We start from the raw sequence: 27,518 nt of genomic DNA on the forward strand, positions 1-27,518 counted from the left end.
CAGACACCCTGGCACAGGATGGGGAAGGGGAAACAAGAGAGAGAAAAGCCACAAACCTTTCTTTTCATAGTCAGGCTTCTCCTCCCTGCCCCGGCCCAGGCTCTCCAGGGTCCGTGTCACCTGGCTTCCAAACTCATCCTCCCTGGTGCTGGGCTCTGCCCGCCGCGGTGTCTCCTCCTCCTCCTCATCCTCATAGTCATCCAGGATGGGGGTCTCACGGATGGGCACCCCAATGACCGAGTTGTGGGCTTGGAGGCGTGAGTTACGGAAGCTCTCACGGGCCTGGGGGCCCAGCAGCACCGAGGGGATGTAATGGATCTCGTGCGTGGCCTCCGTGCTGGCGCTTTTCTGCGGGATGCGGCGACGCTTGTGCCAGCGCCGCTGGGCGTACAGAGCCACTGTGAAGACCAAGAGGAGCAGGAGCAATGCAATCAGCCCACCCTGCAGAGGAGAGAAAAGAATGAGGAGATAGACAGACCTCAGGGAGAGGAGATGCTGTGGCCAACATCCATGAACCCTTCTCCTCTTCAACCCCCAGAGCATCTTTTCATCAGCACTCCATGAACCACACACTGTTGTCCATGGATCAGACACCTCTGAGGCAAGACATCACAGGCAGGTGGAGGAGGGTGCTGCAGGTGCCCTTTAGCTGGGAACAGCACGGTGACACAAATGGCTTAGATCTTCCCAAAACTTTCTTACCACAGACCCCTTGGATCCCCCTGGCACCTCCATTCCCACACACACTCAGGAGGCCAAGGTGGGTGAGCACCTCTTCCCACCCTGCCTGGGGAGGTGGCAAAGGTGGCAATGGCACCCCACAATTTCAGAGAAAAACAACATTATTATAACAACTCAGTCATCAACACAGGAGCAGTAAAGCCTCAGCAGAGACACAGAACATTTCACACAAATGGTAGTGCAACAAATGGCCCCACACAACAGCTGCTCCCCAGGGCACGGGGAAGCTCTATCAGCTCCATCATCTCTGGCTGTGATTTGCCTGTGGTTTCCATGAGACTTCAGCAGCTCACTTGGGGACACTGCACACAACATAGTCCAGACCAAGACCTTCTCTGCAAAGCTCTCATCTTCCCCAACCTCCGAATTTTATTCAAAGCACCTCCCAATGACATTACTAGGAAAAAAAAAAAAAGAAACAACCAAAACTCTTTGCCAAAAAAAAAAAAAAAAAAAAAAAGCTTCCTAAATACCTATATGTCCATGGAAGTGGTGTCTCCTCTCAAGGGAGCAGGGCTGGGAAGTGATGAAGGGAGCCAGCCCTGCCTCTGGCTGCTCTGGAGGAGAATTCAGCCCCCATCTCTCAGCCCGTGCAGGCAGGAGCTGTGTGTGTATCAGCTTCCAGCCTCTTAATCTCCACAGCACCAAAGCAATTTTATGCCGTGGCAGACAAGCAAAGCAGGGCATGTAAATCAGGAGCAGCATGAGCAATCGGGGCTTTGCAGCACGATGTGAAACAGCCAGGGCAGGGCAGGAATTCCTTTGGCACAGGGGATGTCACAGCCCAGAACTTCACAGAGCATGCACAAACAAAGCAGAGACATGCAAATATTTTATCTGCATTCTATACAAAGCACCCTGTGGTACCGAGAGAGCAGCTCCAACTTGTAAACTGGATCAGCTGTAAAGAGGGGGCTTGGAAAACTGCAGTTCACAGGATGAGTTAGCTGGGAGCAGGGCCTTGGAAGCAGGACTGGAGGAAAGATGCTTCCCTGGAGCACTCCAGCACTGTGACCCACTGCAGAGAGGAGAACAGCCCAGACCTTGCTCCTCTCTTCCCTAATTGTCACAAATAGGTGCAGGGCTCAGGGATTCAGGACATTGCTCAGATTGATTCCCCAGTTTAGATGATGTGTGCCTGGTGACATGGCCAGACATGGCCTTGGACTTCAACAGGGCAAACCACACTGCAAACTCCAATCTGGCTTGTGAGCCAGTGTCCCTCTAGCAAAGCAAGGGCTCTCACAGAATGGTTTCCGAACAACATGGCCATGACTATTGGGAAAAGCCTCCTCCAAGGCCTCACCACCAAGCCCTTCAATTGCCCATCCCTCATGCTTGGGTGCTCTCTGCAATGGTGAAGTGGCTGCTGGGCAGAGCAGGGCTGCTCCTGCCCACTCTTCACCCACAGGCACACGGGCACTGGTTCTCCCTGGAAAAGCATGGCCAGAGACAACCCAGGTGCTCAGAAAAGGTCAGGGTGACCATGAAAGCCCTGCATGAGGAGGAACTTTGCCAGCTGGACCCCAGGAAGAGCTCTGGGCATCAATAGTAGCTCCAGACCCACTTGCATGCCTGGCTGGGCTCACCTCACATCCAGCCTCAGGAAACGGCTTGGAGAGGATAAAACTGTCAGCAGATTAAATTAAAGATCTCTCTGCTTAGGAGAAATTACAAAAAGGCATAAAGGCACAGAGGTTATTAGTGTGCCAATTCCCTTCCAGCTCAGAAATGACAAGGCTGGCTCAAGCAAGCTGGGGGCTCCCAGCCCAACCATGGCTCCTGTGCTCTTTGGGGATGAGCTGGAGGTCTCTGCTCTCCCAGCATGGAGAGCACAGCTCCATTTCTGCCCAGGAAAGGCTAGGGGTGCCCGTGCTAACCCCTCAGGTGAGCACTCATGGGCTCAGAGAGAAAGGCTCAATTTTTATGTGCTCCTTTCATCCCTGACCCCATGCCAGCAGCTGCTTGTTTAACCACAGAGCACACACCATGAGAGCTTCCTGGGGAAAAAGGGGGTAAAATCAAAATGAGTCAAACTTCGGATGTATTCAAGCCAGCCTCATTTTAATCTATTTTTCATGTTAAATTATCCAACTGAGAAAGCAAGAGAGAGAAAGGGAAAGGAAGGGATAATATGAGAAATGCTTTATTTGACAATGTGTCATTCGGAAACTGATTATTTCTGTCTCTGAGCTTTTTAATATTCCCAAACAATGGCCGAGCTGCACAGGGATTTGGTATTCTAAGGCTGGATTTATAATACTCTGTTCTGCAGTGATAAGAACACGGGCTTTTAATCCTCTGAGCTGTGAACATGCATATTCTCCCACGTAATGTCCTTCCTGCCATGCTCCCACGTGCCCCACGCCAACCAAGCCAGAGGGCACCAGAGGGTTGCAGAGACCCACAGGAGAAGGGCTGGGAGGAGGAGGATGGAGAAGAAGGTTGCTGGGGACAACACATTTGTGTGCAGAACCACAGGGCTTGTGGCACAGGAGCAAACCCCAGCTGGGAAAGCAGCAAGGCTGGGAATTATTTGGAGCACCGAAGGAAAACCAATCATAGAATCAGAGAATCTCAGGTCGGAAGGGACCTCAGGAATGCATCTGGTCTAATCTTTCTTAGCATAGAAATGGTCTATCACAGGATGGCCCAGCACCCAGTCCAGCTGAACTGATGGGTGCTCACATAAATTATGAAGGCTGCCAAGCTGCTGGCCTGGAAGGTGATCACTGTTCAGGAACAATTGCTGAGCAGCAAGAGGACACACGTGCTCCTACAAACACAAGCCACCATCTCTTTCTACCAGAGCAGTGAACAAGGAGGGAATTTGGCTGCTCCTCTGGGGTCTGAGCAAACTCTTCTTTAACAGGATCTGGACTATCCCCAGTGTCAAAGCACCAATCACCCTCTGCTGACCCAAGAACAGGTATCAGCAATAACCACACATTTCTCGGAGCTCTTCACACAGTGCATTTCTTCTTTTCATTTTTGGACATGAAGGGAATTAAACAGTAGAACAATTTGCCAAGGTTGCTGTGGACTATCCATCGCTGTAATCTTTTTTATTTTATTTTTAAAGCAATCCAGGATGCTTTTAGAAGTTATGTTTTACTTCAACTGAAAAATAAAAGGTTTCATGGTATTCTTGTAGGCTATATGGCACCAGAGGTGACCCCCAAAATCCCTTCTGGTCTTTCTATTTTGTCATCTGTGTTTCTTCATGAGTTGTCATAGTCAGCTCTGCTCTAGAGCATCTTCTCTTTCACACATTCCTTCCCTTTCCAGGTCAACCCAGACTGAGTTCATGAGGCCATGGCAGGGTGCAGAAACACCACCAGAAGCATGGACACAAGCAGGCAGGTAAGACACATCCAGCTAATGAAGACCAAAGAGGAAGAAGCCACCAGCATGGACCAAACCTCAGACCTCTGCACCCCAGCACACAAACCTCTCCTGGCTCATCTCTGCCCTCGCAGCTTTGTTCAATGAGCAGGTGTAGCAAACATTTGCATCAGCTTTTAGCCATGCTGTAGCTAAGAGACTTCCAATTACTTTTGCTAAAACTAATGCCAGTGGCAGTGCAGAGACCCTACAAACATCATTTCACCAGGCAAGGACTTACTGCATGGCATCTGCTTCCTCCCTTCCCAGATCAAGCCTCTGCAGAACACTGGCTTCTCCCTAGGCTTCTTTTGCCTTATTGCTCTCTCTTTGCTGCATCTCTCTATTTAAATATTTCTTCTGCAAATCTTCATTAACATGCTGTTTGCACCTTCATTCAGATCATTAACAATGAAAAATAAGGCTGATCTCTGCTGACATCTCTCAGAGCCTTCCCCCTCCTGCTCACTGCTGTTTATCATGACCTCTGCTGCACCCTGCCAAGTCCTCACCACCTCCCACCCAGGGTGCAAGGAAATTCCTGCAGGTGGCTCTTGATCCCCATGGCTTTTAAAGAAACAGCAGGGCAGGGGAAAGGATGTTCTATAGTGTGCTCATCCCTGAGCAGAGACATCACTGCCCTCCACCCGTCATCCCCAAAATGGGGGACTTTGGGCTGCTTCCTGCAGAACCAAGGTTTCTGCACCCACACCACTCCTATGTCCATCTCCATCCCCTCTTTACACTTTTTACTCTTTACACTTTACACATCCCCCTCTTTACACTTGTTTATGTACACGCTGGCCCATCACAAACAAGTGTAAAGGGGTAGAAAACCTACAAGAGAAAAGCAGAGCTCTTGAAGAACCTGGAGTTTGGGAAGGTGCTGGAACCTCCCTTGGGACATGTTCCTGCAGGCACAGACCTGACCAAGCCTGCTTGGTCCTTCAGCCTCTGCCAGCTGAAGGGAAAATGTGCACCAAGGATGAAAGGATGCTCACTGCAGAAGTTGTGAGCTTGACATGCAGTAAGGACCATTCCAGAAGAAACACAACTGCAAGAAGCCTGATGCTACCAGAAGAGCCAGGACATCTCAGGCAGTGGGAGTCACCTCCCCAAAATGCAGAACATTGCTGGCACACCTCAGGGTACAGGGATCCTGCCAGCTCCCTTCTCCTCCAGCTGCTCTTCCTGAAGTGGACAGAATCTGTCACATTGCCCAGCCCTGCCTGTGAATCACAGACCCCCAGGCACTGCAAAGGTCAGCACATGAGCCCACATCAGGCAAGGAAACTGAGGAAGAGTATGAAGAGACCAAGGACAGAGAGCAAGCCAGCACAGAGTTTAGCAAGAGATGAACATCAGGATTAAAAAAGTAATAATCCAAAAATATATTGATCTGGTCCTGAGCTGAAAACAGCTCACCTTCATCTCTCTGTAAAAAGCAGCAATGACACAAGGCAAATCTACTAAAAAACTGCAGCCTTTTCTCTTGTATGCTTCAAATCCCCATTCAAGCACTGCTCCACCAAGGTGCTTAACCACATGCTTAACTTTAAATATGTGTTTAATTCCCATTACAGTCCATGAAACTAATGCACATGCCTCGGTGCTTTGCTGAGCAAGGATGGCTGCTTGAATGCTGGCCTGAAGAGAACTCTATTAGGTCTTTTATTTCTTCTTCTCTTTTTCCCTGGCTCTTACAACATCACCAAGCTTCAGCAACTATGGGACACTGTCTTCTGTTGCTACCATAGCAGTGTCACCTAACCCTGCCCAGAGCCAACAGCACCTATGAACCACCCTCTCTGAAAGGGCTTACTCTGGGTGTGAAGGAGTGCAGGATCTGGCCCAGATTTTTCACAGGAAGGGTACCCATAGGATGGCTCCATCAGGCCCCTGCAGATCCCTCATACCCTGCTCCTCTGCTTGTCATGCTGTACATACACACATTGGATATAAAATTAATAGCATATAGAGTCCTGCAAAGTATAATGTATGGACGAGAGAGGAGAGTTACAGTTGCTCTGGGAACCATAACTTTAAAACCTCTGACTCCTCTGCATTAAAAAAAAAAAAAATAGCTTGGCAGACAAGAAGTCACATTTCCATACAGTTGTTTTATTTTTAAGCCATGTGGAATTTTGGTTTGCTGTTTTGTCCAAAAAGGGAAACAACAACAACAGAAATGGAGTGAACCTGCCAATCAGCCTTTCTGCACCACTCAGACATGCAAGGTGATGTTCCAGTAAATGTTTATTTGAATGGCCTCCCAGGCACAGGCTGCCTGCAGTCACCAGAGTACACAACCCTCAATCACACTGAACATGCCTGCATATCCTGAGCTGCACATCTTGCTAGGATAACAATTCAAAATGACTCCTAATCCATTTTTATGATGTTAAAAAAAAAAAAAAAAAAGGCATTTATTTGCAGTGAACAGAAAGGGGAGGTGATTTTACTAAGCACCTGATTGCCAGCTTTTTTAAAGCCAGAGTGCAGATTGCATAAATTGTGATTTTAACACACACTAAATGGTTCACCTGAATGGACTGACCTGCTAACCTGGAGCTTGCCCTTATAGAGGGAAGATTTTAAAATGCATAAGGACTTGTGCTTTCCCACTCATGTTTCCCTAATGGTGGCTGAGTGCAAAGCTGAGAGAAAAAACAAAAGCTGCTTATTTTTTCTTCCCAAGAACCTCAGTTACTGAGCCTCATCCCTCCTCCCCACTAAGCCTGCCAGGCACCTACCTCCACCTCGGCTCATTTACACCCTGTTTCTTGATTACATTTCAGCTGATTCCAAAGGGGAGGAAAAATGTGCTTGTGTTAAGAATCAACAATCTGGTTTTCAATAAAACAAGTCACCCAATCCACAGTCACTCCTTCCCATCACCCCAGGTCTCATGAGCAAGGGCTGCCACACATCACAGGCTGTGAGTGCCCAGGGCTGTGCCAACACACACATCACCTTGCAGTGAGTTAAAGACAGGGCTAAAGGTAAGTCCTCCAAAACCAAGTGCAGAGCCACCACCCCGACAGTGTTTGTCTCTGCACCTTCTGCAGACAGAGCCCCAACCCTGAGCACCCATGGGATCCAGCTCAGGTGAGAAGCATCCCCCCAGCTGGTAGAGCTGTGCTGACATCACATCTTCTGCCAGGGAAAAAGCAAAAAGGAATTCATCCAGTATCACAGGAATTGTCTGTGGCCTTAACACCTTTCTACATGAAAGAGAAGAGCAGTGGTATCCTCCAAGGCTCAGTTTCAGCTTGATATCACTGAAATAACCAGTACAGCAGCCTGACCATGGCTGCTCTGCCTGATGCTGGTGAAAAGCACATCCCTGCCCCACCTCTCCTGCCTCCAGAGCTCACTGTCCTGCAGCAATCTTGGGGGATCCTCTTAATTAGACCTCTCCAACAGACCCACGGATTTGCACCTTGCACCCATGCACCCCTGGCCAGGGACTGCTGGTCCCATGGGAGCCCAAACCAGCTTCACTTTCCATCTCACCCTTTGTGCTTCAGAGACTAAGTACTGTTCAGTAAGTACTGTCTATGGGAACTCTCAGAGGAGTTTTCCAGATTTTTCTGCCCTAAGCTGTGGACCAAACTCTGTCCATGCAGGTGTCCCAACAAACAGCAGAGAATCTGATGTGACATTCTTGGCCCAGCTGACCAAGCCACACCACTCTTTTTTTTGGAGCCACTTTTGTCACATTCTTGCTTCAGCCACCACCTGGTGGAGGCCACAAATACCTCCACAGCTTCTGCTTGAGCTTGTGCCTTCTCCAGAAAAAAAACACAAAATATTCATTTTAACAGCTGATGGAGAAGCCAACCTGCTGGTTGGCCCTGATGGACAGAGCAACATGGTACCTGTCACAGCAAAACGTGTGTAAAGGTGGAGGAGGGATGAAACTAAAAACAAGGATAAAACTCAGAGAAGCTGCACAGCTTTCAGGAGCCTTTGCCTTGGGCTGATTTCAGACCCCTTCAGTATCTCCACCTCACAGTCCTGCCCTCCCCTCAAAACACAGTGCAGATCCTACCTTGTTCCTACCCCAAGACTATCTGCTTTGTTTGTTCAGCAAATGCAGGAGAGCATCTCTCAGAGCTCATGTCCACATCTTATCTCTGGGGCACTGAGACATCAGCTGGGGCTTCCCAGAACTTCCACAGACTCCAGGGAGAAAAAACCACAAAACCCTTCAAAACCACAGCCATACACCCCCCCTTCTGAACACAGGTTTAACAAGAGCTAAAGCAAGGTCTCAAATTGCTAAGGTTATTACGATATCTACCAGCAGAGCACTTGCTACAAATGATGAAATATAATTAAAAGTAAAGAACACTTGTCAGATAAATGAGGAACATGTACTGCTGTTGCAGAAGTACCTTTCTTGCTTTTTTAGTAATTGTGTTTATCCACTTCCTTACTAATTTACCAAAAAAAAATACAGTTAATTCTCAGTGGATCTCACAGCCATTAGTGCGAGTTAATTCTGTTCCCACTGTATATTCTGCATATATTAAAAAAAATTAATCTAATAAGAGATGCACATCTCCGGATGAGGGAACACGAACACAATTCACATGGTGCCTCCAGCTTCCATGTGTTGGTGAGTGACACAGTATAACATCTTTTCTGCTCAATTAACCAGCCAGCTTCTGGGGGCTGCCAGATCTTGGACAGTTGTCCAGAAAAGGTGGCAAAACAGAGAAAAAGTCATCACAGTATTAAGAAACAGGGACAACCCAAACTAGCCCAACACCTCCAAGGCCCATTGATGGACCACGTTTCATCTACACGGGGTGAAGATACGAAAGACACTGGAAAAGAGTTTTAGGGTTTACTTATGGACACCTCAAAACAACTGATGGAGCAAAGTATGATGAGAAGATGCTACTGTACACACAGAAAAGGAGGGTAAGAGCTCTTTTTGATGGTGGAGGGGTTCTGAATGTTTATTACTGAGCCTGTAGCTGGCAGCTGTTTGGGGAACGATCCAGCCTATTGTGTAAAAATACAAACTGCTTTGCCATGTTTAAAATGCAAATATTTCAGCATAATGAACATCTTTCTGAAAAGCAGCAACACAAACCACTGCTTTCCAGGGGGAGAGGGAGGGCAATCAAACACAGTAATGGATAAAAGCTCCATGCATGGGGCTGTGCAGCTTTTGGCATCTGAAGGCACTTTACAATTCTGGCATCACAACTCACTCTGCAGGAGTCACACACCCAGCCCCCAGCCCAGGGAAGAGGCTCCACTGGCACCCAGGGCACTGCACACCAGGAAAAGGAAAAAAGATTTTATCCTTTTGCACATGTGCAGTTTGAGAAATGCACCAATTCCCCCCACACATCATGGAGTAGACAGATCCCAGACTGATTTAAAGAAAAGATCAAAGAGCTCAGCAAGCCCACAAACCTTCTCTTTCCCAAAACCATCACAGCTATCCCCACCGGGTTATTAAGAATCCAGTTAAGTGCAGCACTTAACCATACACTTAACTCCCATTAACTTCACCAGAACTCTGCACATACATAAAATTTATCAGGTGTTTCAGGGCTTTCCCATCTCCCTTCCCAAGAACGTGGAGCTCCCATTACCCAGCCCTCAGTGTGATGCTTCCAAACAGCCTTGGGGCTCAACGCAGCAGAAAAACAAATCCGTAGGGACTGGACTTTTCCCTCCCACCTTCATTTCTTCCACACCTGTGGATCCACAGAAATCTTTTTTACTCCACATCACGTTGGACCATGCTAAGCCATCTTACCAAAACCCTGCTACTTGTTGGCCCAGCCATCCTGCTTTACTGATCAAAAGCCAGAATACAAAAAGGATGGGAATACACCAGCTTTGTTTTGCTCACTGGTTTTTCAAGTGTTCTTTGAAGGGCTCGAGGGCACCTACTGGGGAGGCAGAGCTGCAAGAGAGGTGCTCTGGGCATCCTGCTGATGAGCTGGGAGGGGAAAAGCTGAGTTTGCAACTGTCAAGGGGTTCTTTGCAGTCCTGGGGAGTAGCCAGAGCAGCTTTGGCTCTGGAGAGCTCTGGACAACCAGGCAACAGTCCATATCCCTAAACACTTGCCACTCGAAGCACTTGCAATTCAAGTTGGGGTTTTTTTGTTATTTTTGTTTTTTTTTTTCCTTTTCTTTCTGTATGGATACGAGACAAAGATGGAAAGGAGGAAGAGGTATAAAGCTGGTCTTATTCCAAAGAGCTTCCCCAGCTAGCAACAGCCCTCAGCATCCTGCACACAGAAACAACATACCCACCCAGTCCTGGGAGGGACCCTTATCTCCTGACTCCATCATGCACCTCTTTAGCACAGGAAGCAGCAAACATCATAGTGATGCCATCTGTGTGCCACCAAGATGACCTGCCAAGGTCCCCATTAAAATGCTCCTCTATATGGTTAGAGGGTCTGAAACAATTTGGGACTTGCACTCCCCAGCCTCATAGAGGGTTTGGAGAGCATCCAGAGCTGGCTACATGCATGGAGAACTAAGAAGTCCTTCCCATATGGAGAGAGGGTTTCAGGACACTGCTACTGCAGCCCAGCTGCACTGAGCTGTGAGGGTCTGCAATGGGACCCCCCTTGTTCTCCATCCAATACCAGCTGAGAAAGTGTCCGCTCAGAAATGGGAAAGAATTCATTTCAATTAAACATCCCTGGCGCTCCAAATGAAACCAATTAATTCTCTCCATCTGAACACTGATTAGCTGGGATACCAGGGCAAACAGACAACAAGCTAATAACAGCCTCCTGCCCCTGTGCTGGTGCCACCATCGAGTTTTTGACAGTGTCACCAGCACAATTGCTGCACCTGGGAGTAACCACATCCCAGCAGGGATAGGTGAGGATGGCTGCTTTGGAGCCAGCTTGACCTCCCATCACCTCCTGCCAGCCCCTGGAAGACACAAGCACTGGGGCTCTGGGTCCCCTCTATGGCACTCCATCTACTTGCCCACCCACTGACACCAGGGCTTGTTAGGGCCAACCACACCACAGGGACTGGGTGACTCATTAATGGAAGACGACCTCAATTAGGGCTCTGTAGGAGGAAAAATGCCCCTCCCCCCAAAAAAATTCCTTCATCCCCTTCAGGAAGGCTCTGAAGGCCAGCCCTGGGCATGGCAGGTCCCTGCTCTCCAGCTCTCTCCTTGCACCATGGCTGTTTTAGCTGTTGTTTAGCTCAATTGTTTAATTTCCTCCCCCTTCCCTACCTGAGTCTTGCCCTGTGGGATGAGCTCCCTCCCAGCCAGGCCCAGGACTGATGGCAGAGCCACCAAGATACAGGGCTTGAAGAACAGGGGAGAGCTCTGCATCTCCACTCCAAAACTGCTTTACAGCACCCTCTGATCTCAGCATCCCTCACTGACCCAGGCACAGGACTCCTGGAGCCACATTGAGGCTTGGTCACCAACGTCCTCAGGGACTTCAAATGGTTTAACTCAGATGTGGGACAGCAGTAGGGGACAGGGAGAGGTATGAAGCCATCCCACCCTCTTCTGTATTCCTTGTTCCCTCTGGTTCTCAAGTCATCCCCACCCCTACACCACAGCCCTGGTTCCATAGCACAACCCTCCAGGTCCCTACCTAGGGGCAGTCACTGGTTGGGGAGCCAGTGTTTGGAATTTTCCAGCTCTGCTCTCTATTTTTTTCCAGTTGGAAAATGTTGATTAGCTAAAATCCACTTTGCAATAGGGTATTTTTGGTTAAAAGTGATCTCCCAGCCAAATTGCATGCAGAGGGAAACAAAGATCTCAATCCCGCTGCCATTTTCTAATCACATTTCCTTTTACTAATTTGACAGGCCTGTTTTGAAAATCTAAATTTAAAGCTCAAATAAAGTTAGATTCCACAGCTAAATGGGAATCGAGATAAAATATTTCAAATGGAGCTAATCAAGCCTTTTTACCCACACCTTTGGGCTCACAAAGCCCCTCTCTCTACTCTTTATTCACTGCTCCTGGTGCAGGTGGTGGGTACTGAACCTTGCTTTTTTTTTTTTTTTTTTTTTTTTTTTGGTACTTTTTTACTTTTTTTTTTATGTACTGAACTACTTTTTTGTGAACTCCATTCACCCCACCTCCAGTCTGGTTTTAACTTCTGGAAGGCAAGAAAACCACCACCCCCCCAGCTTCAGCAACACCCCAGCTCACCCCCACGTGGAGCTCACAAGTACCCATCTGATTTAATGGAATTTAAACCCAGCCCATGCAATGCTCCCATCTTCAGAGAAGACCTGACCTCCTGCAGAAGAAACAGCCTTGCCTGAGGGGAAAGCATGGATGGGAGATGAAAATACAGCAATATTCCTGGAGAAGCTTGCCTGGGTGGCAAGGGGAGGGCAGGCAGCAAGGAGAGAGCTCCTGGGAGGAGAGGAGGATTTATTTGAGAGGCTGTGCAGATCTGCATGGGCTCCTCCATCTTTCTAATCCTTCAAACAAAGAGAAACTCTTGGTCCCCAGGCACTCAGCTGACATCCTCAGCAACCAACCTCCTTTCAGGCTTACATCACTAAAGAGTAATTTCCCACAGGACAAAGGAAGCAAAAAAAAAAAAAAAAAAAGAACAACATCCTTAGCACGTCACATAGACACAGCACTGGAAACCCAGTTCAACCTTTCTGGTTGATGCTCAGATGGTCCTTGCCCAAGCCCTAAGCTCAGGGAGCCCAGGACACCCAGACAATGTGCAAAATCCCAAGGGGAAGGCAACCTTCCAGCTCATGGCTGGAGAGCACCTGGATATGAGATGCAGTGAAATCAGTGTCCCAAGTGTCCCTGCAGCACAGCAGTGCCCAAGAGGACAAGGAAGCTGCTTAGCTCTTTGTCAGCCACCACCCTGAGCACCCAGCACCAACGGGGTTTGGTCCTACTATGACTCTTCCTACTGCACAGCTTCATCCTGGCCTTCCCTGGGATTTCATGGCCAAGCTTTCCATCCCAGCAGGGATTTTCCAAGTGTGGCAAGACACAGCCAAGCCTGGGATCTGAGACACCACAGAGGGGACAGCCAGCACTGCCCAGAGGAAACCTCCCCTCCCAGGCAGGCAAATGTTTTCCATCAAGGAGTTTTCAAAGCAAATTCTCCTGGCACCCCCAGCAGAGAGCTGGGACAGGCTCCAGCATGCACACAGGACCCCAGGAGCCTAAATGGGGCCAGAGTCACCACAAGCAAGAAAACAATTTAGAAAATGAGGGCTAGGGATCTGTTCCCTCTTCTGTATTCCTGTTTCAAGCAGTGGCACAAGCTCTGCTTCCACCCCAGCCCCTCTCTCTAGCTCATCCCAGGGCACAGCTGAGGACCTGGGCCACCTCTGACCACCAACAGGACTTGGCCATGCCAGAGCAGACATGTCAGTCCTTCTCACCCTTCTGGGATGCTCAGCCAGCTTGTCACAAGCCCTGAACCTGCTTCTTCCCATTGCCAGGTGCAAGTCACGTTCCTTTTAACATTCCTAGCGACAGCTCAGGGCTCCCTATCCAAAAGACATGGGAGATAAAAATCTAAGTGACATCAAGTGATTGCAGCAGGCAATTTAATGTGATAGCCCTGGGTAGCAAGAGGTAGGAAAAGTCTGTCCCAGAAGCAGTGGGTGAGTAAAAGCTACACATTTGGCAGCTGCATCCTTGTCTCACTCGTAAATACTCACCCTGGAACAAGGCCAGTTTGAAAAGACTGAGGGGTTAATACCCTCTTGGGGTATTTAAAGCATGGGTGCAACCCCAAAGAGGTATGGGGAGGTCAGCAGCAGGCAGGACAGCTCTACAGGGATTTGCTGCAGAGCCCTGAGCTGCAGCACCACGAGTCCATCATGGTCAGCTCTTGTGAGATCTCAAGTTTTAGGGGACCTGAAAGCAGTTGCCCACAGCTCCTCATTTCCATCTTTGTTTTCCTCCTCACACATCTCTGTGATGATTTTCAACAGTGCAAACAAACTTGAAGGATTTTCTCCAGCCACCAAGTCAATTAATTTCTGCCATGAAGAGTAAACCCTGTGCCATGGAGCAGTTTTCCACCCATACACCAAAAAGAGGGGACATGTGGCATTAGTAGGAACCAAAGGACACACAGTGCTCACATGCATGGATGAAGACAAGACCAGGAGCACCACAGGAGGGTCAAGAACCTGCCCTGGGCCTCAGCTTTCCACTCTTCTCCTTAGTGACCATCCCACCATGCCAGGCACACTTTCTGGACTTCTCCCAAAGTGAGGTGACCCAGACATCAGCAGAACACCAAGCACCAGCTCTGCCCATTGGGCCTGCAGAGCTCAGGAACCCAAATGCCTCACAGCTCCATCTCTCTGCTCTGCACACAGCAGTGCTCCCACTTTATCAGCACCCAGGAGCACCACCTCAGGGCACAGGGAACAGAAGTTTCTATTGCAACTCCAGGAGAGCCCTTACTCCTAGCTAGGGCTGTTGGGCGTCACAAAACTAAGCTATCTATCACAAGGACCTTCCTATGCATTGGAGATCTCATGGAAGAAAGAGTAACAGCACACCAGGAAGGCTGCCCAAAGTCACTCCTTCCCCAAAGCTCAGGGCTTTCTGCTTGCCCAGCCACAGGGAGGGCAGGCAGGGGGTCAGGGTGCTGGAGGGCTGTGGAGGTGCTTTGTGCAGTTCCCAGCTCCTGCCACACTGGTATCTGTTCTAAAAACCATTGAATGCCTGCACCCCACTGTCCCTTCTGCCACTCAGAAACAGCTCTGCCCTGTTTTGTGGGAGCAGATGAGGATAAATCCATAAATCCAATGATAGATCTGTTCTGGGGACCACAGAAGGCAGCTGGGTTACTTATCTAAGACCAGGTGCAATCATACAAGCCAGACAGGGGGGTCTGTTTGAAAAACAGATGCCAAAAGCCCAGACAGGGGTCTCAGCAATCTTTGCAGCTCTCCACTACCCCTGCCATAGTCCCAGAAACCACAGGGACTGGTTGTTGGAGTAGGAGGAATGGAGGTGGTTACGTGGAGTCCCACATTTTACAAGGCACACCTTGGAAAGAAAAATTCAAGCATTTAGACCCCTCCACTACAAAAGCAGATGGTCATCTTCCACACAGGTGCCTGCAACCTCTGGCCAAGGAGCTGAAGGCAAGGCCAGGGCAATGGGAGGAAGCCAGGCTGCTTTCCTGCTCACTACCAGGAGCAAAGTACTTGAAGCTCAATCCTCCGAGGAGAACATTGACAGGAAAAGGAATCCCATCAATCACTTCAAACCACCTGCTTACTTAATTCAGTCCAAACATTGTAAAAGTTAGCTGAAATATTAGGCTGTTGTAAAGTTGGGTTGAAGGCAAGGTGCTGAAGGGAAGTGTGTTTGGGGAGGGGGTTTGTGAGGCTGCTGCTCCTCCTCCTCTCTGGGTCAGCTGCAGTCAAAGCCCAAATTTGTGTCTGTCCCCTGGGGGATGAGGAAGCCTTGAAGAACAGGATAGAGAAACATCCATCACCAGTGACAAAGGGTTATTGATCCTGCCCTGGAGAAGAGAGATGGATTTAAAGACCTCTCTAAATCCCTTCCACTCCAGAGATCTTAAGAAAAAGTAATCTTCATCCTACAAAACCCTAGAGAAAGGCAGCACTCCCTGGAGCATCCCAACTGCTGCCAGTGCCAGAGGCAAGGTAAGCACATCTGGAAGGTCTGAAGTACTGAAAAAAACCAACTCTCATATTGAAAAACAAACCAAACCAAAAAAACCACCCTGCAGTCTCAGAATGCCACACCTTCCAAACCCAAAATGCTTCAGCATTAACCTGAAAAACTTGTTTAAGAAAGTGACAATGAAAAATTAGCACAAGCCAATACTTCACAAAGGACCCAGCTAGACTTGCACAGCCTGGGGCATGCAGGTGACACTGCCATCTGCAGCAACCTCCAAACCTCAGGGACCAGAAGCTGTTTCCAGGAAGGTTCAGGGCATCAAAAGACATTGACAGGTACAAAGATAGCAAAGGTCATTTGCTTATCCACTTCACATTTGAGTTTTCAGTATTTCCAGCACAGATAATGATTTAAACCTGAAACTTCTCAGAACAAAACCCATAAAATTAGCAGTTCCCTTGCCAATGAGGTAAGAAAAAAATCCAAGGCACAATTTAAGTCTGTATGAAATGCAGAAAAGCAATGAAGTAGCTATATAGGAATGCAGTTGAATTTAAAAACAATAAAGATATCACCATCCCTGTTTCTGAATATTCCACGTTCAGATTCAAGTTCAGTCAAAAAATATTAATACATAAAGTTTGTATTTCTTATATATGCACAAACAGATAAACACATATAATGACATCATAAGATCAAAAATCAGCTCTGCTATTTGCCTGCAGAAGATCCCTGGTGGGATGCCCAGCCCTGTGATGCTGAGGGGCTGCTGGACAAGCAGCAGGCACACAGGAGCTCACATCAGCTGTGCTGCAGAGGTCAGGGAAGCATATGGCATGCACACCCAGTGCTGGAAGGAGGATGATCTTCCCCTCCTCAGCAATTTTTAGGGCCTCCAGCTGCCCTTGCCTGAGGGGACAAAAGGAACAAGGACATTTTTCTATGCTGTCAGACCAGACATGCAACTTGGGTGCATCCTCTGATGTGACAGCTTCAAGGGTTATGCATTCAGGGCTTGCCTCAGCCCCCAGAGCTCTTCTGCTCTTCTTCACACACCCAGAACCTCACACGCTCAGGTCTTTTAGGGGGTGAGAGACATCCCCACTACGACGATATACAAGCAGTAATGGGGGATACAACCCACCTCTGCAATCAGGTTTTGCCCACAGAGAAGGTCAAGCTGTTCCCAAAATCAGGAGGTTGTCACACCCAGGTCTTCAGCATTCACCCACTGCCATGACATAGCCCTGCTCCTGTGCCCAGCCCTGTTTCTCTTGCCCATTTACAGACACCAAAACTGCCTCCTGAGATGAGCTCTTATTTTACTGGAGCATTACCACAACCCAGGAGATGGGACTGGCATGCAGGAGCCTCCATTCACCTGCATACTCCACAGAAACCCCCATCTTCCTCCTCTCTCTTCCCCATGGGAAGGAAGGATGCTCCATGCCCTTGACAAGTACCCTGGAAAGGGCCTGAGGGACATAAAAACACCTCCTGAAGGATGACTTACTACCAGTTACTGCATTAGCTGCTCTCCTGACCAACATTCCAGTGCTGCTACCTGTCACCTAAAGGACATGGGGAACCACAAACCAGAAATAGAGAACAGGAGAAACATCTGCCCATCCCCAGCTCCTCAGGGACAGTCACAGACCTGGCCTCTCTCAAAAAGGGGAGCAGAGCCCCCCTTTTATAACACAGAGGCTCTCCCCAGCCCAGGAGTGGATGATCGTTTTGCAGACATATGGCTCCTCTCCATACTTCAAGCAACGACTCCATCACGCTTCCAAATTCCAGCTGCCTAAGCGGTTTTTGCAGACATTTCCTCTTTCTTTGCAATCATTTGGCTAATAAGATGAGCAGGTTGGGCTCATTTATTTTGGACACTGTTCTTGGGTCATTAGCAGGAAGGCTAATCATGGTACTGGCAGAAAATATCACTTCTGCTTCAGGGCTGGCTGCATGGCATGGGGAGGGGGAGAGAGAGAGCTTGGTAGAGCCTTTAAAAAAAACAAAAAAACAAAAACCAAGTTACATGACTCTAGAAGTGGAATTTTCCTCTACTCTCTTCCAAAATACCCATCACTAGGATAAAGCAGGTAGACTTCAATGCCTGAGGCTGCTCTGCAGAACTTGTGCACATGCCACCTCCAAGGGGTTGGATGCTCACAGCAGCAATCTGACCTCTCTGCCACTCTCGCTGAGCTGCAGCAACACACCCCAGCATTGCTGAGCCCTCCAGGGAAGGATCCCTTTCCTCACCCACAGGCAAACCCAGGGAGAACCCAAGAACGCCAAAGCACGAGGTGCAGGAACCTGTTCTGGGATGGTTTGGGTTAGGAGACTCTATCAGATTCGATGCCTCCACTCAGCTTACAGTGCCTGAACACCAAAAACTCCCTTACAGAGACTTGCTTGGAACATTCAGAAAACAATTTCTGTTCTGTGGGGAAGGCTGGAATGCTAAACCACCAGGTATTTGCAGAGCTAAAGCCTGGATTTCCAGGCAAGACAGCAAAGCTGAGTCCTTTCTGTTTCTCCCTCCAGAGAGGAAAGCAGCAGCAAAAAGGCAAAGCCCCACAACACAGCCACACTGAAACCCTGTGGCACTGCCAAGAAAAGCTGTTCCCCAAAGCTGCTGCCTGCTCCTGTCCCACAGCTCAGCAGAGCCAATTGCTGCCTTCACCAACTGACCTGGCAAGGGCAGAAGTGAGGAGTTGGGAGGGAACAGCTGGACATGGCACAGGTTGTCCTCTCCTCTAGCAGATCTGCAGCCAGCAAACCTCCTGCTCCCTTTCTCCAGCTTCATCTGGCCCCAGATGTCCCAGCCATGTGTGCTGCTGGCAGTGCTGTCAACTTGGCCACTCTCAGCAAGCAGCATCCTTGGAGCAATCATGGATTGGGTGTCCCACCTCCCTAGGGATGCAGCCATCCATCAGCTCCATGCTTCCCCTCCTTTCTGCAGCCCTGCAGCTGAGAACCCCACCTTGCTTGCCAAGGCAGCACTGCAAAGCAGTTATTTGGGAGTGGGGAGCCAGGCAGGAAGCATGCCAGAAATTTGCACCCCATCTCCCCACCCCACCCAAGGGGGTGCTCCAGCTCCCCTAGAACCACACTGTGCCCAGGATTTCCTGGTATCCCTATGGGATCATCACACTGCTCTCCCAGCACTGCCCCAGATCAAGCAGCTCACTGGGGAGCCCAGTGACAAAAGGGGAGCTGGAGCTTGCTCTGCAGGGCTCTTTGACCAGAGACAGGGAAGATGATGATTTGGGAGCTAATTTAGAGCTTGGATTTCCTAAGCCTTTTCAGCCATCGAGGCTATTGGCAGGCAGCATTACAGCCCCTGCCAGTCCCAGCAGCAATACAATGTCCTTCCCTTGGCAAGGGCAGCAGTGGGGAAAACAATAACACACAAAAAAAAATCAAGGGACACGTGATAGAAAGCTTGGCTGAAGGTTTCCTCCCCCCACCAACCTGCATGTCAAGGAGGAAGAGCATTAAAAAGCGAAATGGAGGCCATTTAAAAAGCAAGGAAAAAACCAAAATTTGTCCCCATAATTTCATGAACCAAAAAGGTAGGAAGCCTTCTCTCTCCTGCTGGCATACACAGCAGTCCTACAGAGGTGACCACTCTGTCAGCAGGAAGGAGCTCACTAGCAGGTTTATTTATGCTTGTGAAACCCTCTTCAGCCAGAGCATCACAGACAGGAGCAGCAGCTCCAAGGGAAGGACAGGATTAGGTCCATCTCTAATTGCCTTTTTTTTTTTTTTAACAGGTTTTCTAAGGAGGGACACACCACCCTCCTGTCCCCTGCAGCAGAAAAGGTGATGAGAGAGCACCCTGGCATTGAAAGAGAGCATGGTGAGAGTATCTGTCAGCAGAGACACCCTGGTGACAGGCCAGGCAGGGTCAGATGAAGTGTGATCACTTCCAAAGAGCAGTTGCCAAAGAGACAGAGCCCATAGGACTTTATCATTAAAGCTGCTCTTCCCATTACCATGCATCACATCCGGGAGCTGAGCACCACATTCCAGGTTCAGGTCCCCTGTGCTCTGCCAGGAAAGCTGGAACCAGCCCCAGGAGCAGAGCAGAGCCTGCTCACATCTCTGGAGCACACACTCCATGAAGGGCTCCCTTGGCAAAGCAAGAATCTTGGAATGACAGTGCCCTCTGTGGAATACAAGTGGTCCAAAGCCAACACAGGTCATCACCCAGGACTACCTCCTGCCACATAGCACTAGCCAAGCAGCCAAGGCCAGCTGGGGTGCACACAGCCAGAGACCAGGGTCTGCAGTTGCCAAGGTCAGTGTTTTATCCCAACCCATCTCATCTAGGGAAGGTAATTCCCATTCCTCTGCAGACCCTGCAGGGAAGCTCTGCCTGGCAGAGGTGAGGGGTGCTGGGACTGGCAGATGGGGAGGGGTGTGAGGTCCAGGGTGGGATATAGAGGGACTGTGTGCTAGCCAGATCCAAAGCAATCAGTAACCTAAGGTAGGAGCAGTTTGGCAGAAAAATCTATCCATGTCTAACCCCAGCTTCAGCCATCCCTGCAGACCAGACCAGGCTGCTGAAACCCTCACACAAGCTCCCACCTCTGTTACAAGGGACACAGTGGAAACACAAGCCAGCAAACAGCCCAGCTAATCCTGCCTCCCAGGGAGCACAGGGTTGAAGGAGGAGAAGAATTAGGTCACTTCACTCCTCTAGTTTGGCAAGGTTATTCCCCACTTCCCAGGGCTAAGCAGCAACAACCTGGCTGACTCCTCCTCCTCCCCTTGGTCCCCAGACACAAGGAGGATGAGCCAGGCTGTGTGGCAGAGAAGGTTCAAGTACACAGAGCAGGAGAGGAGAATTGCAAACAGCTCCAGACTCCAGCTCGTGCTGCAGCATTCATTTTAGCACAAGCCAAAAGCATCCCAGGAGAATCTGGGAGACAGTGACCCCAAACCAGTACTAAGGATTATAGAATTGTCAGGGTTGGAAGGGACCTTTAAGATCATCCAGTTCCAACCCCCCTGCCATGGGCAGGGACACCTCCCACTGGATCAGGTTGCTCAGAGCCCTGTCCAGCCTGGCCTTAAAAACTTCCAGGGATGGGGCTTCCACCACCACCCTGGGCAACCTGTTCCAGTGTCTCACCACCCTCAAGGTGAAGAGCTTCTTAATATCCAACCTAAATCTAACCTTCTCTAGTTTGAAACCAGTCCCCCTGGTCCTATCACCTGCCATCCTAAAAAGTCCATGGATGCCTTGAGACAGGATCAAGGTAGCCCTCAATGAGGGATTTAACATCTGTCAGCCCAACCAGCATCCCAAGGCAACCAATTCTCAAGATGTTTGGTGAGAAACAGGACCAGTGACAAGCTGACTGTGCCACCCCATGCTGCAGGTAGCAACAGCACCAGCCCTTTTCCAGAGGTGAGCAGAAAAGCTTTCACTGGCAGCTTAGAGTCTTTCCATCCAGGGAGGGCACAGCCACATCCAACATTCCCTCCCATAACCTCAGCCTAAGGGCACAGACCCTACTGGATAACTGGATCCTCAGCCAGGCAGCCAAGAGGCATCCTGCAGCTCATTAGCTGGATGCTGGGGGGCAAGAGGAATCCTTGGCACTGAATCAAAGGATGGGTCATGGTACCTGGAGCTTTTGTTTCCTTGCTGTTTCTCTGAGCCTTGCAGCTATTGGTGCTTTTGTTTGCAGTTTGTAAATGAGCCTCTTCCTTAACTAATCCCACACCATGGGTGGCTGGCAACTCCCCACTGCACCCCAGGGACCACTCCAGAACTGTGCCCCAATGTTCATCCCTTCTCATCTCCCAACCACATGGGGCTGCATGCAGCTGAAGGACCATTTCCAAAGAAGGTTGTAGATGTGCCTGAACCTGCAGAGTCCTCCAAGGATGCAGGGGACAGTGACTACAAATCTAGGCATCCCAAGCCTCTGCCACAAGGAAGGGTGATGGGAGAAGTGGCTGCTCTGCCCTGGCCATCCCCAGGATTCTGTGTGGGATCACAATCCTGGAGCCCCACTTGGCTGCCACCCTGCAGACTCTCACTCCCTGAGCTGAGCTGCATCCCCTGAGCAGGTCAGTGAGTTCAAACCATTCATTTCTGCAGCACAGACAGGCCCAATGCTGGCATGAATAATGATGGATCTCAAAACCAGCAGCTTAATCACAGGGAGAGACTGCCTTTGGGGCAGTAACCAGCACCCTCCATCCAGTTGTTCCCCGCTCTGCCACTTCACAGCTGCAGCTCCCAGCACCTGCACAGGGCTGCCCAGTCCTTTATCAAGCCTACCTCCCAACACAAACCTCAGCAAGAATGTTGCTCCCAAAACACTCCAGTGTTTGCAAAACAAGTGCTAAATTTAACCACAGGGCTGCTTCCTTCACAAACACCCAACCCACCCCCCAATCTCTGACATCACCACTTTGGTTTCACCCCGAGTTTGGTGCAATGAGGAAAATGATGCCCAGGACAGCAGGAGAGCTCAAAATTGCCTAAGGGGTGGCTGCTGTGGAGTTCAAAACCAGGTTTGCCTCTGGGAAGGGAAATGAAGCACCTGACACTGCTAAAGCATCAGTTGCCATTGTTGCTGTCCTCCTGCAGGCAGGTTTCTTGCCTCCCCATCTCAAGGCTTCCTCTGCCCCGAGAAGTTAAAAAGAAGGCAGCTAGAAGGAAAAACAACCTCTTTCCCTGTTGGATAAAGAGCAAGACAACAAATAAAGTGCCAAACCTCTGAAAGCAGAGTGTTTCTGAGCAGAGCTGGGCTGATGCTCCTGCTCACTCCTTCTCCAGCCGCTGCTGTAACAAATCCAGCCCGACCCCGGGGAGCTCCCACCCAGGGCAAAGCCAAGCCAGTCCAAACAGCTCCCTTCAAAAATAATTATTTTCCTGCAGACTTAGATAATTGGATTTTTTAAATAAGCAAAAATCCAGTATTTTTTTTTTTCCTTTGCTGTACATCATGAATTCAAGGCTGCTGCTCCAAGCTTTTGAAGGCTGAAACGGAGCTCACTCCCTCTTGTCCAGGGGATAGAGATGGGAGGGAGGAGAAGGAGTGGGAACAGTGACAGGTAAAAATAGCCACACTTGGCCTGATGTTGCTCCCAATTAAGCCAGTGGGAATTGTGCCCAACTTCCTACAGCAGCAAGATCTAGACATACACATAAAAAAAAAAAAAAAAAAAGTCTTCTGCTATATTAGCAGCTCTCTGACAATTGGAGGAAAACATATAGTTGAGCTTTCTCCCCTTGTTTCACACCAGTGGGGATTTCAGCATCACCTTCCCCGGAGCCAGAGGCTGGAGACACTTGGGCAACCACCAGACCCCCATCAGCATCCCCCTCCAGCACTGTGAATCCTCTGGGTTAGGCACAGTTACTCCACAAAGAGCTTGGTAAGTTTTTTCCAGGAAACTGTTTATCCGCTCAGACAGTTTCACATCAGCTGAAACTAAAACGTAAGTGGTTTTGGGGAGGATTTGGAAAGTGTGGAAGAGTAGAAACATTTCATTCTGACACTTTGCTGAACAAAAAAAGAAGCTCTCTGCCTTTCCACAGCGTAACATTGCCTTGTGAAACTAAGTCCAATTTATTTAAATGGGGGAAATAAAAAAAAAAAGCAAACTGAAAGCAAACATCACGTTTCTGGGGACGAACACCAAGCTGCATTTCATCCTGTCGTTAACACTTAATCCCATCTTTAGGATTTGGCAGCCAAATGAAAATCCAGCCTTTTGTAATGCTGTAATGTAAAATCTCTCACAACCAGCTTTAAGCTATTCTGCACCAAGTTCATCATAGTTCACCTCTATGCCAGCCAATGCCCAAAACTGATATTTTAACTGAAGCAAACATTTCCAACTTGCATGCAAACAAGAATTAACTATTGAGAGAGCAAGATATGAAGATAACACAAGGTTTGAAGGAAAAGAGATTTCACTCCATGTCTGGGAACCAGCCCACAGGTTCTTCCTTGCAGCTGAAACAGAAAAAGCACAGCACAGCCTCACTAGCAAGGGGACCCTGCCAGCATCCCCATCACCCAGCCCAGGAGCACCCATGGGCAGCCCTGGGAAACACTCTATATCCAAGCAATTACCCCAAAGCCAGGCTTCAGCCCCTCCTCAGTCCCCACCCCACCTCCCAGGGAACTCAGGATCCACCAGAATTTTCTTGGATTAAAGCTTCATGACACTTTTAAGGCCATGTGTAATTTTGATCCTGGCAGCTTACGGCATTCCCATCTTTACATCAAGGTTTTAAAGGTACAGAGAACACAGCCCTGGCACTTCACACACAAGATTAGCACAGGGTTCCTGCATGGAACTGCTCTCTCCAGGAGTCCTGCAGCACCAGGATACCCGACCTGTGCAGGACAGGGATGCTTCTTCCTCTCCAAGCACTCTGCAAACCAGGAGCCAAAGCAGCACAGCCCCAAAGCCTGGCACTGCCATCTGCTTCGCCCAGGCTGCAAGAAAAAGCACTGAGAAAAGGGCAGGCTACCAGCTACACCCCATAGTGCTGGAGATGCACAAGTATTTCTCCCAGACAGATGGTGGGAAGGGGAAGAGAAGAGGAAGGTAGGAAGGGAACAAATTCAAGACAAGCATCTGAAATGTGCAATCCCCCCCCTGTGCACCTCCCAATAAAAACACCCAGAGCTCACTGCCACCAGCAGCATGGAGCTCCCCACCCTGGCTGCCCAGCCAGACACAAGTGACACCTTACTGTGTGTCCCACCTCAAGTTAGTGCTGCTCCTGTGCTCCTTATCCCATTTCCAGAACCTTCCTTCTGCATTTTTTTCCATCTCCTCACCATTCAGCATCCGCCTTCCAGCTCCAGTACCCACTGACTACACCAACCACCCCACCTTTCCAACACAGGCTCTTTTACTTTTTCCACTCCATTCTCTTTCCTCAGCAAGCTGAGCTTGGGAATTTTCTAGGGCTGAGGATGCCTCCCACACATCTGATGCCATCTGCAAAATGCAATCCCCTTCCCAACACTTCCTGGGGCTGCTTTTCCCCCAGTACCAATTTCAATTGCTCTAGGGACAAGATGAGCAAGTTAGTTTGATGCTCACTTTGGATGAACCAAGAGTATTTATTCAGCCTCACTTTATCAGAGATGCAAATCAAGCACTCCAGTTACATATTTTAACACGGGGGGGGGGGGGGGCAGGGGGAAATTCTGCTAGATAGAAAGCCACAAAGTGTTTAATGTATTCACAGCAGCTAAGGTAGAAAACAGAGAGATTAGTGAAAAATTAGTAACATAACAGGTGTCATTGTCAGAGAAGTGACATTTTCAAGACAAATCCCCCCAAAATGAATTCCCCAAATACCAGAGCACATCGTTAACTACATTTAGTCCCTGGTTTAGATCATCTCTGCATAGGAGGAGAGTGAGGAAAAGGAGGGGAGGGAGGTGAATGAAAGAGGCTGCTTCCCCCAGCCTAGGAAAAAGTTGGTTAGTGGCATATTACAGAAACGAAACCTGAACCAAAGAACATCCTGGGGCAGGAGGACTGGGAGGCTTGTTTCTAGCTAAGCCCTCTTGCCAGCAGCTCAAGTGCCAGTGCATCACTTCAGTGCCTTCAAGGTGCTTCACACAGCACAGGTCAGGTAAAGGTTCTGAAGGTGAAGTTCAGCACCCAACTGTGCTGGGCTTCAGGTCCCAAACTGACAGGGTCTGCAAGTGCTCAGTGCCACTGTCTTGGGCTAGCAAGGGTCCTATCTGCCCCTTTTGGCCACCCCAAAGAAGTTCGGGAAGAGCTTAGGACAATTATCAGCAGACCAGGGAGGATGGGTGATGGGACACTGCTCCAAGCAAGCTGCTAATAGCTTGGTCTGTCACCAGCACAGAGCCAGCTTCCAGCAGCTTCCCAGAGATCTAAGGATGCTTGATCTGGTTGGGTGCTTCCTTTTCCTCTCCCCACAAGCAAAAAGCAGAGATGGGATTCTTACACTGAACCCAACTCCTGGGGTTTTGGGGCTTTGCTTTTGCTTTTTAATATAAACAGCTCATTCGAGATCAATTTAGCTTTTTAATACCTTTCAGATAAGGAAATCTGCTGCTGCAGCAATTCTCTCCCCATTTTAATTAATTCCTAAACATATCACAAGCTGGAAGTGCATGTTTTATGAATCTGGTTGACCTCCTGGTGCAGAAATGATGACACAGATGTTGTGCCTTCTTCACTACCTCATTACTCATGTTGCATCTATTTTTTCTACCCCAATTTTGCTGGCTGACAGGAACTCCAATGCTGCCATCAGCAAGACACTGCAAGGAGCCACAGTAAGGTTCAAGCAACATTTTGCATGCACTGGGGCAGCCACCCAACCCATGGGATATGCTGCCATACAAGCTATGAGCACACAGTCAGGAGGGAATTAAATCCATTCAGAGACTTTACACCAAGGACAAAACACTTTGGGTAGGAAAATTTGACACCACTCACATGGTGGCCAAGCAGAGGAGAATATCAGAGCTGGAGCTCTCCATGTGAATGTGTTTCAAGTTCAGGGGACCTGGAACAATCTGTTGCAGAGCTGTTTGCTGGGGAAGATAGGAACTGCCCCAGCTCTGCAAAGGGTTTCAGCCCCCTCTCCTTTCCTGTGCACACTGAGATCAGCCCAGTTGCACTGGTAGAACACTATTCCCCTTTACAGGAAGGAAAGCTGCCCCTGCCAGTCCCTGCAGAAAGGCACTGGGATTGTGCAGCTGTCTGAAGCTGATCCTCCCAGTCCTGTCCAACGTGGTGCTGGGTGGGTCCTGTGTTCAGGGAAGCTCAGGGGCTGCCATCACCCCAGCAATTGTGTAGGACAAGCACTACACCAACCATCCTGATGCTTTGTGCAGCAGAGCTGAAAGCTGTGAGCCTAATGAGACACAGGGAACATGGGCAGCAGAGCATGGAGGGAAGGAAAGGTGTGATATGGGTCACAGGTAATGGCAAAAAGAAGGGGGAAAAAGAGCAAATGAATGCACTTGTCGTGACCCTGGCTGGGTAGTGGCAGCTTCAGAAAGAAAACAAAGGCATCTAAAAACCTCACCTGCTTTCTGATGTTACTTCAGTGCTAAGGAAACTGGAGAGCTGCCCCAGCCCAAGGCAGTCATAAGAATCCACACTCCCTGGAACCCTCCTGCACTGATATTTGTCCCACAGGACCCTTCCACCCTCCAGCTCCATTCCAGAGCAAGATGCTAAATCAGAGCAGAGTTTCAGAGCAGACTTTATGTCCAGCACAGAGGCTGATGGAGCACAGCACCACTGGCTGATCATCAGGGAAATATCAGGGTGCATAAGAAGGAGAAAAAAGTAAACTCATAAATAAGAGCTGAAAAATATCTGCTGGGAGACCCAGAAACTAGCAGCTAGCTTTTTTGCTGCCAGTAGCCACCAACAGAAAGTAAACAATAAAAAAAAATATATACATATTTTAAAAAGCAGCTTGTTGAGGTCTAATCACCTCTTATTCCAGATGCCAAAATGCTCCCTTGCAGGGTGATGCCAGGAGATGAAACAAGGCTTTTGTGTGTTACCATTCTCAAAAAAAATTAACCTTGTTTTCCTGCTGGAGACAGAGCAGAAGCAGCATGTTGCACACCTGCAGATCACACCAGCTTCTTTCCAGCTCTCCCACAGCCAAGTTTCTGACCAGAATCACTGGCAGAGGCTGACAAGAGGAAAACTCAACCCAAAGCACCAGCACCTCACCTGCAGGAGCAGAGCAGTTGTTCCCT

At 49.1% G+C, this 27,518-nt stretch overlaps 1 protein-coding gene across 1 annotated transcript in view; it reads right to left on the reverse strand.

Moving 5' to 3' along the window:
• ASTN2 (astrotactin 2) overlaps window positions 1-27,518 on the reverse strand; it is a 269,480-nt gene that overhangs the window by 238,463 nt on the left and 3,499 nt on the right. The window contains 1 exon segment of the mRNA XM_030461317.1: window positions 57-441. Coding sequence (XP_030317177.1) covers window positions 57-441 — 385 coding nt within the window.

This window comes from Calypte anna, chromosome 17, assembly GCF_003957555.1.
Source record: "Calypte anna isolate BGI_N300 chromosome 17, bCalAnn1_v1.p, whole genome shotgun sequence".
Classification (NCBI taxonomy): domain Eukaryota; kingdom Metazoa; phylum Chordata; class Aves; order Apodiformes; family Trochilidae; genus Calypte; species Calypte anna.